A 20,263-nucleotide genomic window follows, 5' to 3' on the forward strand; every position below is an offset into this window, starting at 1 on the left:
ATTGCTCATGGACAAATGTTATAAATTTTTATCATATTATAAATATGCATTGTTATATCACTAATTTTATCGCTGAATTCGGAGAAGCATATATGTAACGATTACGTTATATATATGTAATGATGTTTGCGGGTATACCGAGATAAAAGAAATGAGGTCACTATTACATACATCTTTTCTGTGGGTAGACCATCTGCGATCCCGAAATCAACGTCATCATTATCGAACGGTACATATCCTTTGAATTGCGTAATGGCAATATTTTAAGCTCCATTCAAGGAATCATGTTACGTGGCCTTGATTAATCCTAAAGGTTGAAATATATGAATTTTATCGCCGGTAGCTCACGATAGTTGCTGTATCTAACGTGCCGAATAACAATCTTATTTATTGAAGATAATTAATTTTGATATATAGCACTTTGAATTCTCCGCTCTGTACCATTATCGTGCAAACCAAATGCTGCCACACGACAACGTAGTTCAGTCTTGTTAGAAACTGACGGTGAGAGATGAGTTACTTGCGTCACTATAACATCTTCCTTTCTGCGGGTACTTCGGCATCACATGGGAAACCTTACGCGCATCGTGTACGGAATCGTGTGCGCTAGTTGATTATTACATTCGAGAACCAACATTCTCCCGCGCAACTTTCTCATAGAAAATCTAGAATATAAGTAGTCGAGCAACAAATATTATCGGACGAACGCGATCGTGGACGATACCTTACGGCGCGTGTAAACATACAACGACAACGAGCGCAATTCTTTACTTGTCGCGCATGTATCCGCAGACACTCTCATCAGTCCGGATACAATGAACGGTATCGCCGCAATTTCTCAATGTTTCTCTCAATTAAAAGGTATTTTTTCACAGGTTTGCTTAATCGCGAATCAACTTGTGCTACTTTTTAGGCGCTCGCAGCGTTGATTTGCGCGTTCCGCGGCAAGCGGCAAGTATGCGCGTGTAGCATGTGTATTGTAGTTGTCGGTAAATTTTGATGAAATTAAATTTAGTAATAGTATTTCATCAAATTATGAAAGATGTTACATTATGGCGGGAAAGGCGTTAAAATCAGACGTTACTCCGAAAAATATCGCGTGAGTACATTGTATAATTCTCAACAGTTGGATGATAAAAGATTTTCATCTCATCGCTACTTCGATCGCTCACACATGCGTTAATTTCTCACGGTTTGAAAAATCTCAATGGCGGGATAAAGTCGCTTGGAAAATGGCCCGGTTGCTTACGCAATGTCGCGGCATGTCCCGCATTGTTACAAGCTTTGTGCACTAAATCCATACTTTTCTCAGCGATTGCACACCCGCCGCTGGCACCTTCGTCTCACCTGCGGATGGCGAAACGTCACGGTCGACGTGCGTCCCGATCGCGTCGCGGCATCAAAGACCGGTTACGGAGAATCGACGAAAGAGAGAACAATCGCGTCCGTTCGCAGTACACAATGGGCGCGACGATGACGCGCGAAGGAAATGTTCGCGTACGCGTACGCGTGCTCGTGCGTGTTTCACCGGAAAGGAAACCGTACCGCCGGCAATTATATTCGCGCCGTAAAATTGTCTCGACGCATGCACGTGCACGCGACGCGACCTGCGCACACACAAGCGCGCACGCGGCGCGAAATAAGGGAGAAACGTCGACAATGGATTCTGATTACAAAATCTGGAACGATTTCGTGGGAGCTCGCCGGTAACAGTGACTTAAGAAACTCACCCGATTGTTGCGGGAGCGAATGCGAGTTACGGGTTACGATGCTTCCGAACGCTACGCGTCGCGATTCGCGATCGCACGCGGGGATTTGTGGAGAACGCGCGTGCATGCGCCGCGTATGGAAATCGAGACACACGACGATCCTCGCGTCAGCTAGACTTCTTCGTAAAATTGGCACGTTTACACGGTGGAAATTGAGAACGTTGCATATATATACTGTTATATGATATTTAAGTAACATCGTCGAGGTAAATACATTCAATAATTTCAATAAATTCAATTAGCTCGATGCTCATTAAAAAGGAATGAATATTTCGTGAGTCGTCCGCGATATGTTAATTTGCCGAGCGGTCAGTACTTCACAATGAACGTGTTCACCGTGATATCATTTCAGAGATAAACGCAGGACAAGTATTATATATACATATATTCGTTCGCATCTTCCCGTGCGCGTCCCAATCATCTTGTGCACTGCATCTAAATGTTCTTAAATACCTGGCAGAATGTCGATTGAGCAACTATTGAGTAATTTAACTAGCGACACGGCGAAATTCTTAAGACATAAAATAAGTAACGAAATGCGATGCTGCGTAGGCAGCCCCTTCAAGTACCAAGTTCAAAGAATCTATCCCGAGGGGAATCTAGATACTATCGGCGAACTTACGATCACATTCACACGGAATCCTCGTTTGCATCATCGTTAAGAACGAAGGCGCGTTTGCATCCGAAAATCCTGATGGGGGATCGTGTGCGCATAACGTATCTTGCCGCGGCGAGGCGTCAAGATGTGGAAGGATACGAGCGGTGCATAAGATCCGATAAAATCGGCGCGCAAGGTGGAGCTAATGAACGAAACTTGTTCGCGCGGGATACAGTTGGAAGCGTTGCGTTCTGCAGCCGTTCCGTGTGCACCTGTGCGCGCACCTGTATACAAGAAGTATTTTCCTCGTTACTTTTGTAGGTGGAAGCATGCTGTTGCGTACAACAGTTTGTTTAACTGACGGTGAGATATACGATGTCCGCGAGACATCATCACGTCGGTTCCTTCTCCGAACAGTTAAAGAATAATCGGGCGCGGCGCGTTTGTGGCCAAAGAACCGTTCCGACTTTAATTCGTATCAGTTCCGAACTTGGAGATCGCCAGTGATTCAAAACAAATTAATTTTTATATTTATTTTTATTTAGTATAAACACTCGAATGTCTCTGGTACCTGACTTATAAAAAATAATAAGAAAAATCATAAAAGAAAATCCTGCGATACTATAATTTCAAGTACGTATGTAATTCATATATAATACACAGACTTATGATCATGAATAACGACTTTTTCACTAGTAAGTATCAATTCGACTAATTCAGTCTGTATGTACATGTTTAAATACATATAAAAATATAATTTATAATTATATGATTAAAAAAAGCTTCATGTATCTTCGTAAATAATATAAGTAATTTTCCTATAAAGATTATAATATAAAGATCTAACGAACAGCAGAGAGTCAGATGACCTCTGTGAGTCGCGTAATTTTTATTCAGTGTGTATGTGAGTATATATGTAGTTCTGATATTGCCACGCGTAAATATTACATGAGTTTTGAAATCGCTGTCGCACTTCGATAATGTTATCTCTCTTTTGGATCGGGTCAACGTACGTAGATGAAATACTTTTATAATCGCGATCGTTGGGTGAACGCTTTTCTGGGTTCGGTATTATTCTCTATGTATATTTTAAGTTAGTCGAGCTTCTTTTTAAACATCGCTAATTATAAAATGGAAACAACGAAAAATCTGCTTCTCCATAAAGTACGATAATTACATCAGTTATAAAAGCACGGACATCTTGTCGCTCATGGAAATCATAGTTATACGACTGTGAAGATGGCTCATAACGTTTTTTACTGCGATTACAAATCATCGCAACCATGATTTTCGCCTATAACAGTCGTCACGCCGCGAAAAGTCTCCGGTGAGATCGCGCGTGCGCAACGTGCGCACACACCACTGCAGGAAACAAAATCTTGCAATAAACTGACTTGGAGCTAGACCAACTATGTTTATTACGGTAATCTCGCTATGCGTTGTTCTTGGTTGCGCGTTTAGATCAATTGTGTTGTAGCGCTCCGCGCGAGCAATAATATATTGCTCAGACGTGCCGTGCTGAATAGTGGGCCAAGATCCAGATACGTTTGTCGTGGGATTAGTAGTTTCCACGAACGCGCGATTTTTGTGGCTTACCTTAAGCAACTGACTAAAAGATATCTGTGTTTATGTTAGTCGTGATTTAGGCCATCGAAATCCCGAGGACTCGAGGCAACATTAACTAGATTAAATCATCTCACCCTGAACTACACGCGAATAAATTCATTGTCAGCGCTATAGTAGCCTCGATGCGAGTAAATTTTCGTTAAAATTGCAGCATTCATAAATAAGTATGAGGGTAAAGATTAACGAATATCGCGTGAAGCAGACTATAGAGACTATAGAGCTTTTTATTTGATACGCGATATGTGCACGATTTACGTGATATCGAAGGATAGACTTTGCGTGTGTGAATGTGTGTGTGTGTGTGTGTGTGTGATGTTTCCAACGAAAATCGTGAACTAATACAAAATTTTCGACTCGAAATCAATAGCACATTATACATATAATGGTAATGGTTTTCAAACGTGCGAATGATAAATAAGGTGACCGCAAAGTCGATTCACAAATCACAATAAAGCTTTCAGCGACAGGTTGGTGTTCCGCCGCCTGTGCTTGTCTATGTAGCCCGTGATGAGTCGTTAGATCAGGTATTTAGCCCGACGTAAACTTATCTTAACCGACACCTCCACCAAAGCTAGGCGGCGCCTTTCAGGCTTTATAAAGCCACTGATTTTTGCCCATAAATCACGCCTGATTATAGAAGTTTCGGATATTACTCCAAGTATATTTATGCTATTGAACCGCGGCGGATTCTCGTTACGATCACAAAGAGCTTATGACCATGATTCATACGAACAAACGACCGCGGTAAATGATTAATTTGACGACTAAAGAAACGTATTGCTGATGGTGTGCTACATTTTTAATACAGATTTTAAATATTCAACTGACCATAACTATTTTTAAATCTAAAGGAACTTGATTCATATAGCATCTATAAATTATTTTATACATTGCAGTAACATGATATGCCTTAGTTGTTTAATACACTAACGGGCTATATATAAATGCGGCTTAATTTAGAACTGAAATAAAATCCTGAAGTGATACGATGTGAAAAAGAAATTGCATTTAAAATACGATTAACAATTATCACCGACGTTTCTTGTTACGATCTCTTCCCTTCGACGGCTTACTTGACCAATTTCGACGATCGTATTAGCGGTGGTTCTTGCAATTCTGATTTACTGCCGTGCTCACGCCACGGGATAATACACGCACACGTCCCTGTAATTTTACGGCTGACGCATCGAGAAATGTTACGATCCCCTAAGTTTTTGTCACGGGTTTTCCTCCCGCCACCCTACCGCCGCCCTAACCCTTCATTCCAGTTGCCGTTCCGTCCCTCCTTCTCTCGCGTGCACTCCGTCCTATCCGCTGTAATGTCCCGTGATTGTTGTTACCAGAGATCCGACGGAAACCGACAATCCATTGATGCGGGACGCATGTCGTGCTCCGGCTGAATTTTATACACGTTTTATTTCGTCACCGGACGTGAAGGGAAAATGATGGCATTGAGTCAACATCCTGCGCGATTGATATTAATATTTACAAAAAAGCGGAAGGGACCGCACGGTCGCGTATCGCGAGTTTGTAACGCACGTCGCTATCGCGAGAGGAGAATATTGTGAATAAAGTGCGTAAAGAAAAAATTTATTACGATATTACACTCTTATATACTTGCCAAACATAACTCTATTATCACCCAGGATAGAATGTATTTTTCTAATTGCTATATGAATATATCGGAGAATGTTCATAGCGACGCTAAGATAAAATATCATTTATTCGCAATAATCTAGCAAGTCTGCAGCAAACCGAAAAGTGTAAATTGCCCTCCGCGATAAGTATAGACTGACGCGTTTAGGATTTCTATGTTCTCCACTGGATCTTCCTTTCTTCTCCCGTCTCTTCCCTTTCTACACACCCTTTATACATCTCACTCCTACCCAGTGCTCATCCGGGACTTCCTATTCCCAGGAGCTATTAGTCTAAACAATATGGCTGCCAAACGCAGCATACAATCGATAGCGGGCAAGGTATGCCAACGAGTTGCGTAATTTAATTAAGACTATAGTTGTTCAAGTCTAGATACGGCGTTTTTTGCATCAGATATTGAGTACAATGTGACTTCAATAACAACACGATATGGCGATGTAACCAAGTACTTTTTATCTTACAATTACACATAAATAAACCTATTACAGCTAGCTAATTCTATTCGTGTATAATATTTTATAATTATTACAGCTTTCTGCAAAATCATAGAATATTTGCTACAATCGACTTTTATCGATGACTTGCAGAATTTATCGGTCTCATTCTTCTAACCATAGTAAAAGCTCACGATGTCACCAACGCATACTTAACTCCCTAATGATACTTCGCGTGTGCACGAAGAGGGATGCGATCTCTTGAACGTTCCTTTCCCGCGGTGCAGTTAGAGGGAACGGAAGTACCATCGGGCCCCGCGTTAGGCAGCCGAAAGGTTAGCTGACAGCTCGTGGTTAGTGATTCGGCGAGATGGATTATTGGCAGTGCGAGGCGGAAGATTTTCAAGAGTCAAGTCAATCGACAAGTCCATCGTCGACGACGAAGGCAGAAGTGCATTGTGACGAACAACTCGTTTAAGTCTTAAGGATCGAAGACGGAATGTGATTCAACGTAATTACACACTTAAGATAGCGAACCATTCGATTGCGCATCTTCGAATGGTCACGCTGAACTTTACCGTAAACGCGCGATTTATCACGCTTATGGGGCGTGGAAGGAAGTGAAATTAATCATGATTGCCACAGGTATCCGCTACAATGTAGCGGCATGTGTAATTACGATGTCTCGTCCGTCTTTATGGACATCGAAACGTCAGACGCTTCAGCCTTCGTCGTGTCAAACGTTACGCGTCGAGAAATTGTACGAAACGAAATAAAAAAAAAACCATTAGTGAGAAACGGAGAGAGAAAGAGAGAGAGCTGGAACTGATGATCGGTACTCACCTTTCTTGGGGATCAGGGACTTGAGCAGCAGCACGGCGTTCTCGTCGCAAGCCCAACCGTGCATCTTCCGATAACTGTCGCGGCCCTTTTCAGTTAACTTGTCCCAAGGTTTGGGCTTGCTAAGCAACTCGCTGACCGTGCCTTGACTTAGCCCAAGAACGTATTTGGCGAATAGTCTCTGACCGATATTGTGTATCGACAACAGTTCGCGCACCCGCCTGGCTATGTGAAGAGTGTCAAGATTCTGCGAGGCGTACTTGTCCATATTATGACGCAACATCTCCTGCAGTCTCGCCTCCATGGGATCGCCCTTTGGAATGAGGGACTCGCCCAGCCGACCGGCCATACCGGCGGCACCGAACTCGTCGCCGAATCGGAAGGGATACGTTCGATCGTCAAACCGAAACGGACTCTTCAGGGTATCGAGGACGCTCAGCCCGCCGATATTGTTATTCGCCAGATGATGGCTATTGTTATTATTGTGACATGATTCTTGATCGGGCGGACTCTTCGGGGGTGGTGCGCTCGGTACGCCGGGCGTGAGACCGCTGCCATTGATGGAAGCCGAAGGAGTATTAGTTTCCACCATCGACGTCGGTGGCTGGAAGCTCGGCGGCGATGTCAAGGCGGTTGTGGAGGATGGTGTCGGAGGTGCCGGCGTCTCGTGTCCCGATACCGGCGTTGGTGCTTTCTCAGTGACATCTAGACTGCCCAGGGGTGTTGTACCGATCGGTGTATTCGATTTCACCGGAGTATTCGAGGTGGACGATGGATCCGTGCCCGGTGATGGAAGATGATTTAAACTACTTGGCGTTGTTGGCGGGTGTAAACCCATGTGCGGTTGGGCTTGTTGCAATTGTTGTTGCTGTTGAGTTAACTGGCTTAATTGAGATGGCTGTGATTGCTGCTGTGGCGGTGGCTGCTGCTGCTGCTGTTGCTGCTGCTGTTGCTGCTGTTGGCTCATGATAGACCTTTCCAATGTCCGCCTCCAATTGGCGACGATCTCTTCACCGAGAAACGAGCCGAAGGTCTCGACGTTCTGGAGGGGTGGCGGAAAGAGGAGGCTCGAAGTCGTCGAAGTGGCCGAAGAAGGCGTCGGGGTGGAACGTGGAGGGAGGGAGGCTGCTGTCGGAGGCGGTGGCGGTGGTTGCTGGGAGGACACATGGGACGTAGGTGGCACACCTCCGACCCCGTGGGGCGAGGCGGTCGAGGCGCGCTGCAGGGGTGACGATAATCCACCTGCAACCACCAAAAACACAAGGGAGCCCGTCAGCACGATCTCACGCGTACATGACACTCAACCTAACTTCGGCTCGCGATGTTGTTCCCGTTCTGATCGCCAGTCCGTCCGCGCTGTCTCTTTCGAAGTACGAAATCGACCGGTGACTTCGGCTCTGTTGATCATCTTCCGGGACGACGGATGACCGAGACTCTCTTTTTCGACGCTTCGTCGAATTATAATCCACGCTTGAGTGTACAAACGAGGAACGACGTGGACGCCAACGAGAGGAAGACTGTGGAGACGTTGCCGATCGCCCGGAAAGAAATTATGGCCGTAAGGATACCGTCCATCTCGCGTTGAACGTTGATCGCGATGACGCGCGCGGATTCGAGAAATCACGTCAAATAAGATGCAGTTCTTTGTCCTATGACGTGTTTGTCGCAAATGTCAGAGTGCGGAATATCGCAGGGTTGGGAACAAAAACTTTCTACGTGGCTGCCTAGAAAGTATTATTTGGTCTTTTAAAGTATCATCAAGACCGGCCTCGAAAAAGATTTTATGTTACCACGTGATCTCGGCGTACGAGATGTTTGAAATCTTTACGTAAAGACGGTGCTCTTACTCCGTTACGGTTGAAGGAAGTAATAGCGGGATCGGAAAGATAGGAACACGAGCGACGACGACGTAGAAGGATGGATTCGGTCGGTTTGATTTAGAAGGGGCGACACGTTGCAGTATCCCTCTGGCTCTCTGCATGTACAGAGTGTCTCTTTCTCGTTCCTTCTCATCGCGCGCTCTCTCTGTCAGCTTGGATCGATTCATAATAAACTCTGTCCCCGAAACAATGGCTCGGCCCGGGCAAATATTGCGAATATCGTCCACAAATTTGCGTGCACGAAGTTTGCGTTTCCCAGTGTACGGATGGAAATAGGAGGGAAGAGCGGTTTAGAGGACCCTTTACGCGGGCAAGAGAGGAACATTTGGAACATTCGGTAAAAGACAAGGTAGGCCTATAAGAGAGAAAGATAAAGGGCTAATGTGTGTTCGGTTGCGTTAGTACCTTCCACGAATGTACGTTATTATTAGCGAGAGAATGGCTCGAAAAAGTGCAGCCTAAGCAGCCAAGTCTGGAGAAATGAAATATGTATATGAGAGAGAAGTAGAGACGATAGGAATGATAAAACAGAGATAGACTGGACAGAGGAGAAGAGAAAGAGACAAAGAGAAGTAAAAGGGAAGACAGTATGAAAGGTAGAGATAGACAGAGAGAGATAGAGAGATAGAGAAAGAGAGAGAGAGTCAGAGAAAAGTGCGAACACAATGGCAAGCAGGGTTATTTTTGTTGTTCTCTTTTCCGATAAGCTCCTTCAGTCATCCCTCGTTTATTCTATGGAAGCGTTCTTGCGTCCGCGTTGCGTGACTCGTGTCCTTTTCATTGTTACTCGATGATAAAGCCCGTCGACGGAGCCTCGAAGAGAGAGAGTCGGGGACCGAAGATCAGAGCGGTAGCGCAAGAATTAGTAGCGAGATGGCCGAGGTGTGACCGACCTACCGACACCTCGTTACTTTTTTATCTTATCTAACTATTACTTCTTTTAATTTTAAAATAGAGATCCCTACACGATCATATATTTCTCTATTTAAATATTACATGATTTATTTATTTATTTATTACATGTATGCTTCCGATTAATTAACGCTATGATCCATATTTAGAGACAATATTTTTGAATGTTCCATTTTTTTCAAAACAATTAAGTTTCATACAAATTATATTACAATGCTGGAAATCAGCTAACCCGACCTGCAATTTCGCGTTTTATTCTTCTTCGAGTTACTTCAATATTTTACAATTAAAATTAAGTATTTTTCATATGTAACGATTTTAAAAGAAATATATCGCTAATCCACTTACCGAGTGCGTCGGGTGTATTGGAGGGTTTCAGGTTCTCAGCTTGTTGGAGCGCCTTGAAGCGCTCCATAAGAAGATGTTCCAAGCTTTTTCCAGGCTCGCCAGTTGGTATTTGCGAGAGGTCGACTGATCTCAATACACTGATTTCGCGCTTCAGGTCATCATAGTCCCTCTGCCGTTCCAATTTGCTCTCCAGTCTGTTAATGTGCTGCCTGCGCACTTCAAGTTCCTCTTCGAGCCGCGCCGTTGCTTGCGCACTTGTCTCCTGAAGGCGTTGCAGGCTCTGCTGTAGCCTGGACACCTCCTCAACCAACTGGTTGATCTAGAAATAGCAACATCGACCTCATTAAATGTCTGATAAAAATCATATTCGTGTAAATTGCAGATCGATAAAGTAACGCATATAAATCAATTGGAAAATCTTAAATGTTAATATCCCCCAACGCGTGCAGTGTCTTGCGCTCGTAATATTTATTGAACGATACCGACGATAAAATTCCCCGCATTAAGGAAGACATCGCACGCTATAAATCACAGAAATTGCTACTTCCGGAAATAACGCCGAGTACTTTCGCATCGCTCATCAGGAAATCGACTCGAAGCGATTAAATGAAGATGGAACGTAACTACATTATCATCGACGCAAATATAGAATCACATTTACGAGTTCCTCTCCCTCCTTCGCGATTCGCCTCGAGCATCGTTTATCTGGGACCGAACCTAGTAAGGAGCTTACCAGAAGCTCTTTATTAATTTTATCGGGAATATATACGGAAATCAATAGCGAACGCTTAAGCGAGGATAACTTTAAATCTTGGCGAGTCTGAATGTAATTACCGTGGATTAAATTACGTATAAAGTTTCAATCGAATCGATCGAATCGTTGAATTGTCCTATTATCGTATCGGTAATAATTTATGACATATGTCACCGACTATCTCGTCGCTTCGACACTTGAAGTTCTTGAAGTTCAATTGGATATGATAATAAATATGATTTCGCAGCTATCTTGTTGTTAGCAAAAGCTATATGATTTTGCAAAAAGTTGTTTTACTTAGCGATTCTATGTTTTTATTTAATTTCCTATAACTTAAAATTAATAAAATTAGTGCGTGATAGTTTTGAAGAAAATATTTAATAAACGATTCTCTCAAAGATAATTCGCGTAAGAATTAAAAATGCTAAAAAATACTAATTAGCGTAAAGAATTAAGTATAACCTAGAGGATAAAAGAATCAATGACATTTATACTCATGGTGTCGCCCGTAGCGACGTATACGAAGTACATCCGTCCCTCATTAATGCGTCATCGATCCGCACATAATAATTACAGTGCGACCGCGCCGTCTTGTTTTTCCATTTCTATAACGAGGACGAATCCGGGATGTTGAAAGAATCGAGTGGCAGCAACGCCGGCAAAAAATTATTGCGACGAATAGAGCGTACGGCAATCGTTGTGTTGCCACTGTGCCGCAATCAATCGCGATGAATTGCGAGCACTCGAAACCTATCCACGTGTTCCGCGAGGGTTCACATGAATGCGTGTGCGCGAGGATACGGAATGGTGGGAAGGGCAGGCTGCAGGCGTAGGAAGAGGAAGAGAGAAAACCGATCAAAGAGGGGTAGGACGGGACGATTTTAAAGCCGAGTACGTTGGCGCGTTCGCGATGCAACGAGCTACGTGAATGAGATCGTATCAATTGTTTTTTCTCACCGAGGCATCGTCTCTCTTTCCGTGCTCCGCGGGTTAATCGAGAAGCAACGAGTTCAATTTTGCAAAACTCGCACCTCTACACCACAGATGTTGGATACGCGTGTTTTGCATCTTGCGCGGGCTTTGACCGTTCCCCTAGTTCAATTTATTTAAAATCTACAAACGCGAGAATTCCTTTCTCGATTTGTCACGCGGTGTATTCACTGATAATAATGGATATAACCGGTACGTATCGATTGAGTCTTTATAATTTAATGAAATTAACCACATTCCTCTGGCGCCTTGTAACGCCATGACTCATCGCGGTAGCGTAAAATCGAACAGCCTTGACGCACGCGGTAAACTTGCACGTTTTTACTCGTTAGTTTATTTATCGGGGGCGGCTACCTGTCGATTGTCCTCCGTTTCACCCATAATCGATACGCGCTTACGTCCAGAAGCTTCGTTTCTATACTTGTATAAATATGTATGTGTGTATATGTATGTAGCGAACAAATATGAGTGCGTATTGTGGCGATGTCATACACACACACGCACTCATACACACGAACACATACACATATACACACACATAGCGGTACACAGGTAAGAACCGACGCGGGTGTAGATAAGTACGCATTGACGTTCGATATACCATCAGGTAGAAAGGGGTGGTTGCTGCTGGCGGAGGTGGCTTATGTAGGGATAAGTTTCCGAAGTTGCCGCGATCGCTCGCAATAATGTCCGCCATTAGTGGCGATGAGGTAGGTTATCGCCATGAGGGAAACCTGAAACGAAGGACAGGTGGAATTAACACCACGTCGATCGACGAACTTACGATAAATACGGCGGCGACCCGGCGCGGCGATGCGTGTATTTTTTTTTTCACGTGACGGACACTCACCCTTTGCGTTTGGCGTTGTGGGAGAGCGGTCTATCGACTCTGCTCTCCGTCTCTTTCGTGACTACTGTTTAACGATGCGAATAAAACGATGAAATCAACGTACACAGTGCAAAATGTGACCATATGTTTCTTCAATTAGCGAACTATAGAGCGAGTAAAGCAGAACCAACGGAATGCAGAACCTACTTTAAACTTTCTTCTGACACATGTTATACGAAAGAGAAATGATTATGACATAATGCTATCCATATTATTGAACACAGTGTGAAATTTTTAATTTAAATTTTAAAGTGTCCAGTCGCGATGTTCAAAGCATTTTATGCATTGCAACAATATACATAAATCATAATATATTTCCATAATATTCCTAATACATTAACATATATAACAGTTGATTTTATTTATATAAACGATATTAATCTAGTTTTATATAAATCTTAGACAAAACAAAGATTATTTAATAAATCTTAATTTAGTTGGAATGTACAATAGACTCGACAATAGATACACATATATATTAATTTTATGATGTCTTTGCAAGTAAAATTTATTACTGGATTATTTTTTTTTTTCGTAATATCACATATCGACTTTTCATAAGCTGAAATGCAATCTGACATGTATATGATAGTAACGATAAGAAAGATCACTGTCTCTTTAATTCATTCGCTCGAATATCAATAGTATTAATAATCGTACTATTTAGAGATGACCGCGCGATGGATCAATGGGTTTCGGTTAAATTTAACGTTTCCGGGAAGTTCACAAAAACCGTCGATTCTCGATTGTTGCAGTTACATATCGTTCGTTATATTGAATTTCAACCTTGTACTGAATTTCACTTCCAATCTATCTCGCAAATAATTTATTTCTATCAAGAGGGAAAGAGAAAGAAATTCTGCATCTTGTTACTAAATTTGATTAAAATTAGTTTTATTATTACATAAATTAGTATTATCATTACATCTTTTATATGTATAACAAATTAATTGAACAATTAACTTGAATTATAAAAATAATAACATTAATGTTGCACATTATTAAAAACAATACTCTATGGATAAAAAATTAAAAAAATTAATTGCATGTAGCACGTTTTAAAAATAAAAATGTTTTAAAAAAAGTAATTTAACAATCATTAGTTTATTTTGCGGAAAAAATGTGAAGAAGGGTAGAGATCATGAAAGAAAAGTAAGAGTGAAGAATTATCGCTAGGGACGGCAGTAGAGGGTAGCGGATGTTGGCAGGTTTTCTACGTTGGAACAATGTCATCGGTAGAAGGAGAACCGCTCGTTAGCGAGATTCTCGACTGCTGCAGAGCCACACAAAGTCAGTGTGCGCGCATAAGAGACGTACGTGTAGGGGGTAGTGACCAACGAGCAGCCCCCAGCACGAAGGCGTCCAATCTGGGTGGCGAAGTGGGGGTGAGTTGAAGCAAAAACAATCGGGGCTTGATCGATGGTCGTGAGGTATGGCGACGAGGATGTGAAGGCGAGTCGGAAGACATGATCGGTCGTATGCAAATTAAAGCGAGGACGGTGGGCTCCGAGCTGGCTCGTAGGGAAGAACCCGAAGGGTGCGAAGTCGAAGGGTACGCGGAGGGTATGCGCACAGCGCAAGGGCTGCCTGTACGCGGTGGTGTCAAGCAAACTTGAAGTAGCCGCACGCGTCCGTATTGTTTCTTGACCGTCGCGCCACCCTATCGTCTCTCACTCCCCTTTCCGCGATCCCACACGTCCTCTTCCCTTCGCAACTCCCTTAATCCTACGCGATTTTTGCTATTTGCATTATATAGGCGTCGGAGGCCTTTGTTTGTTGAGCTATTGATCACATTTTCTCCTGCGGTATAATCAATCTTCACGCATACGTCCACGGCCTTTCTCATCCTTACATGTGTACACGCACATGTGTATGTGGGCGCGTAACGTACACGTACGCGAATGTATGCACGGACGCGGTGACTCGAGTAACGCGGCTCTCCGATATCCACACGCCGCGGCACATTAGAACCCCTTTTCGTATACGTACGTAAATTCGGTACAGGGACAAGATGGCCGTTTGCTTCGTATTAATTTCGTAGTCTGTCCGCCAATGATGCGTCGGTACGAGATCGTCATGGCCGTCGAAACTCACGTTCTCGCTTTCAGTGGTTTCACGGTTCCCCTTTCCCGACGACCACGTCGTCGCATTATCGTTTCCACGTGGACGACGGGAACGCAAATATAAATTGTCGTTTACGTTCGGATACTTTGATATCCCTTTGATCTATACCCATTACCTTGATGTATCTCTGATTGGGTTAATCGTCGTAAAAATTAGACTTTAACAACTCATTTGTTTATTCAACTTGTTCTTGATTTGTGGTCGATTTTTTGCTAGTTAGGGCGAATTCGTCAGAAATTACTTCTAAGATTAGACAGAAGATTATATAATTTGATCTAAAAATACCTTAGTAAACAAATAGAAAATAATATGGCCACATCTAATTTGGTGACTGAAAATCGAGATTCTTACACGTGTAAATTCTTTTTTCTTTTCTTATGGCGATTAATTGAGTTCAATACAATCGCAATTTTTTTTGTACTATGAAAGACAAATATACTCAACGTTTTATATTTCAGGACGACAACAATAAAGTAAAAAAGTTAAATCTATACACATTTGCAGAGAGAAGTTCTGGTTAGCACATCTTACTAAGAAGCAACGATTCATAAAATTCGATGAATCTTTCATGCGTGCGAACGAGCGCTTTGTTATATCGCTCGATCCATCGCAAGAATTTGAATCTCGGTAGATCATGCTTTTGTAAAATCTCGTATCCTGGGGATCGATATCAGCGCGTCACGATAGGAAGATTCCATTTTTGCATCTCGGGAGGAAAGATCGCCGGTATCAACCCCTTTAGTGGCAAAGCACCCCTTTGGGCCGTGGAGCTTTCTCCCATGGAGGTTCGCTCCTCTTCTCGCCACAGGAGAATGCCAATTAAAAGCCGAGGTCGGAAAGAAAGCCCAATCGATAGGAGGCGGCTTGCCTTCCTCTTTCTCGCTCTATCTCGCCGATTTTCATTCTCCTGCTTATTCTCCTTCCCTTTCACTCTGCCGACGTGGGTAGCTGAAGCAACCGAAGCGAAGGGTTGCCCAAACTGGGAAGTGGGAATTATGGGCAGGATTAATATGCAAGGACTGGATACGTGCGGTGGCAGGAGGTGGAGGAGACGGAGTAGAAGGAGGATGGGCGGCTAGGGGCTGCAGGAGGGTGGCGAAGCAACAAAAGGGGTCGAAGGGGAAGTATAGATGGAGAGAAAGGGGCTTTCCGTTTTCTGTCTCCGTCAGGCCGACGTCGAGATAGCTGGGTCGGTCATTCGTTCTCTCTCCGTCTTCGCCCACGTCTCTCTCATTCTATCAGCTCGCATCTCATCCCCACCACATCCTCCTTACAGGATACACGGCTAACGGACACCCCTATCGATTTTACAACTCGATATATGTGAATACCCACTTGTCTAATGACTGATCGGGCTTCGAGCTCAACCCTTTCCCTCTCTCGAGCGTCCTCCCTCGAACCCCTTCGCGTTTCTGACCGAGCTTCTCCGCCAGCCATCCTCCGTTGGTACGATACTACCTCACGGGAACTGGAGAATGAGAAAGGGGAAGGAGAGAGAGAAAGAGAAAGGCAGCAGCGGCAGAAGGAAGAGGGCGCGGGAGAGAGAGTTGAGGCCGAATGTATCTCGCCTCATTACACTGACTACGTGCCTTTGGCCAACATCTCGCGTTGCATCGACGCGCAAACCCTCGCAAAAATCCGACAGAAAGAGCGCTCGCCATCCCTATCGCGACGTGTCTGAATTTTTTGCCGTAGGTGGAAAAAAGTAGCGAGATGTGATCAACTGCGATTCGTCATTATTCGCACGAAGACATCTTAATAAGAACGCTAAGTGAAATATCGAATAGGAAAATGTTAAAATATCTAATACTGTCTTGAGCTTTCATCTCAAATTGAAAAAAGTATAGCAAACGATTAAGTAATAAAAATAATATTTATTAAATTTTTAGCGGTCTCTCGTAGCAGTCTTTAAGCAGTAGATATAGTTTGAAAGTTTTTTTAAGCGCGAATTTTTAAGCGCGCAATTACTCGTAAATTGGGGCAACAATAACTCTTGAAATCACCCGCGAGAATCAAGATTTCTCGAAGTAGCTTGTCCGCTATGCAGCCGAGGGCAATGTTTACCTTACAGAAGCTATGCACGGCGACGTGGAGAGTTGCAGAGGGATGAGAAAGCGACTGCTGGGGTAGCAAAGGGAGGCGGATAAGAGGGGTGTCGCCGGTCGTAACGTACCTCGGTACGAAGGGTAGAAGGCAAAATGTATGATATTTTATTTTAGCGTTCTTCTGGGCGCCGCTAGATAAGCCTCCGAGGATTTATGCTTATTACGAGCGAGCACCGGCGAGGGCACTCTTTGCCGAAACCGGTCCTATACATACGGTAGTACGCGATCCTCCTGGTTGCCACCCTCACCACTCCCACACCTTCCCTCGTCTCTCACTCTCGTACCCCTGATACACGCGGTTATGCGTAATATACATCAGATTATGAAAGCTAGTAATACCAGGTAGAGACTCGACCATGCGATATTGCCTTTATAATGGAACGACATCTCGCGCTTGGTATAGTCACCCCTGAGCTACAGTATTGTTTTAAAAACTTGCATTATTAGAAATGTATGTAAACAGTCTTGCTTAAAGCGCGGCTGCACCAAACTTTTTTTTCTTTTTTTTTATCCGACTACAATAATCGAGACTTCTACCGAGGATCGGTGATGCACAAAGCCCGTTTCGCGTTTATATCCAATACTATTGAAAAGATATTGAAAATTATTACCATTCATTATTTGTAAAGCTCCACTAATCGTGTATAAATGTTCGTTGAAGCGAATAAAAATTAATAAAATAAATCATGTCATTTTCACTTATCGAAAGTATCGATATTCATTAATATACCGTAATATATGCCAGTGTAGCATAAAAGACTAATGAAAATTAAATATATAGATCTAGCACGCTCGCATGTTCTCGCGCGGCGAGCAGAACGTTTAAATCGTTACGGGCATAAATTATTTCCACAGCTGACCTAATAATTTCTCGATGTTTACAAAGGATTTAGCCATCTTCGGCACCTGCGCTGCTACGATCCGCAATCGACCGGACAGCGGCCACGAAGAATTAATATTAACCGCGTTCGTCATTTCTCTCTCTCTCTCTCTCTCTCTCTCTCTCTCTCTCTCTCTCTCTCTCTCTTTCCTTTTCCCTTGTACTCCTCTCCCTTCTCATCTCTCCTTTGCCCTATTCCTCTTTCTCTCCCCGACTCTTTCTCTGATTTGCATTACGAGGACTACGCGTTTATGAATACGTACGCCCACCCACACTCGACTCGCGGTGGCTCGACAGAAGCCATATATTAGTCGGGGCATTCGCCGGAGAGAAATATTGAAACGAGAGAAACGAGCACGGATTGCCGGGCTACGGATGGCAAGAAGAGGGGCACTGAAGAGGAAGACGTCCGAGCGTATTCGTATCAATGTCCAGTAAAATTTGCAATAATCGCACCCTTCTCTGCTTGCTCGTTTACTCGCCGAAAGAAACGATTCGAGATTCCAAGAAATGGGCATGCAATTATTTGCGTAAACCACTTTTCCAAAGTACTTACAATTTTATAAGAAAAGTATAGTATCACAAATAATATTTTTATAAAAAAATTATGAAAAAATAATAGAATCGTGATTCAGAAATATGGTTCAATTTTTTAACAAAACCAACTTTTTTTTTAACAAGTATTATTCCAACGATATCATATTAAGTGTAAAGTTAAATGAAAACTTCTGTATGGCTGACGTATTCCGTCTGAAATCACTGCGGTCTATCGACGGGTATCGAACGTGTCAACGTCGCCGGCTTACTCGGCGTCTAGGCGCGAACGGAGGAAGCTCGCAGGTTGCAAACAATCATTTCCCTCCCGGGAAAGACAGAGAGATCATAAACGCGCGCGAATGTTGCGAGAGGGTCGCGAGTCGGGCATTTATTTCATAATCAGCAGCTTTCGAATCGCCGTCATTGTACGCGGCAGCGCTTATTGACAGAAATGCTCGATAGGAAATGCTCAGCCGCTGGTCTCTGACATTTATGCGGTAGCTCTTCCTCCTCGGCGGGAGAAGGTGGATGGGCGCGATCTCGCGTGTGTGCGTTTGCATACGCGTATACGTGTATACGAAGGTACGAGCGCTTAACACCACATGCCACGCACGATAGGTCGAGTCGCGGAGGGTGAGCAACAACTGCCGATCGGGCTGAAGCACACATTATTATCCATCCGGCAGTGACATATATTGGAGGGCGCGAGTGTGTGTTGGGTGCGCGCACACACGTCTCTAACCCTGACTGCATTGTCGCGCTGGCTAATGAGAAAGTTGTGAGTTTCGCCATTCCGGAGCGAGGCGGTGCACTGTCGGGAAATACCGAAACCCACGTTCCGATCGAAGAAGCGACTCGAGGTTCGTCGCGCAGCGGCGGTTTCGCGAAAAGATAGGGATCGGGGACGCGATTATTCGTTCGACAATTTTGCGGCATGACTCGATGGGAACGTCGGCGTGTTTCACGCGTGTTACGCCGGGTTATAATTCACGTATGACGATCTAGATTGGAACGAAAATTTTATAAAACTGTATTACCACCGTTTGTTAGCGCGGATTTGCGATATCGTGGATGAAGAAAAGCGACGCGATTAATAGCTAGAGAACGGATCTGCACGCGATATACCAAGCGCGAGATCGCAATTGGAAATAATGATTTATTCGGCCGCGTCAGCTCGAAGGTGCTCAGCTAGCATGGGCAGAGGGGAAGATGCTCCTTCGCGCGGTCTAATTGGTGGAAGCGAAGGGAGAAACTTGGACGTAAAAACACCGCGCGATATCGAACGTACGTGTCCGCCGGTGTATGGTTCCACGTATGATACGTGTCGTTACTCAACCCCTTCGGTCTTCTCCAACAGAAATCCCCTTCCTCCGATATATTGCGAGAACCGTCCCATCTCTCCCCTGCCCCCAGTTTACCCCATCGCGAGGCCCGGCAATGCAAATCTCTTTTTCTCCGCGCGCCTCGGTTTTATATGGTGCGTCTCTCCTCTCTCGTTCCGAACTCTTCCTCCCTTATGCGGTCGACCACTCTTTCCGCCTATCGTTCCTTCCTCCCCCTCCTCCCTCTCCTCCCCCGCGCCCTATCGTTCCTTCGCCGCTATACCATCCTTTCGTACGTGGTCTCTCGCCTTCTCTTTCACGCGCTTTCTCTCTCTATCTCTCTCTCTCATTCCTTTCTGTATTTCGCTCTCTCTTTTCCGCCACCGTCTCTCACGGTCGCCCACCCTCTTCGTCTTTCTCATTTCCACTGTGCACACCCCCGCCCCCGCCGTTTTCCACTCGGCAACACCGCCGACACCGCCACCGTCGTGGCCAATACAATCGCCGCCACGCCACCCTTCCTTCACGGCGTCGGTCGCCGCGTACTGGCTCTCTTTTTGTCATTGTGGCTTATTCGATATATTGTCTACGGCGGCTCG

The 20,263-nt window shown here is 44.2% G+C and overlaps 1 protein-coding gene across 6 annotated transcripts in view; it reads right to left on the reverse strand.

Moving 5' to 3' along the window:
- Positions 1-20,263, reverse strand: part of Cut (homeobox protein, cut) — a 136,557-nt gene that overhangs the window by 9,361 nt on the left and 106,933 nt on the right. For all 6 annotated transcript variants that reach the window (XM_071776914.1, XM_071776909.1, XM_071776913.1 and 3 more), the window contains exons 4-5: positions 10,064-10,382; positions 6,927-8,165 (exon numbers count right to left, since the gene is read on the reverse strand). In XM_071776914.1, coding sequence (XP_071633015.1) covers positions 6,927-8,165; positions 10,064-10,382 — 1,558 coding nt within the window. The remainder of the gene's footprint in view (positions 1-6,926; positions 8,166-10,063; positions 10,383-20,263) is intronic.

Source organism: Temnothorax longispinosus, chromosome 4, assembly GCF_030848805.1.
Source record: "Temnothorax longispinosus isolate EJ_2023e chromosome 4, Tlon_JGU_v1, whole genome shotgun sequence".
NCBI lineage: Eukaryota > Metazoa > Arthropoda > Insecta > Hymenoptera > Formicidae > Temnothorax > Temnothorax longispinosus.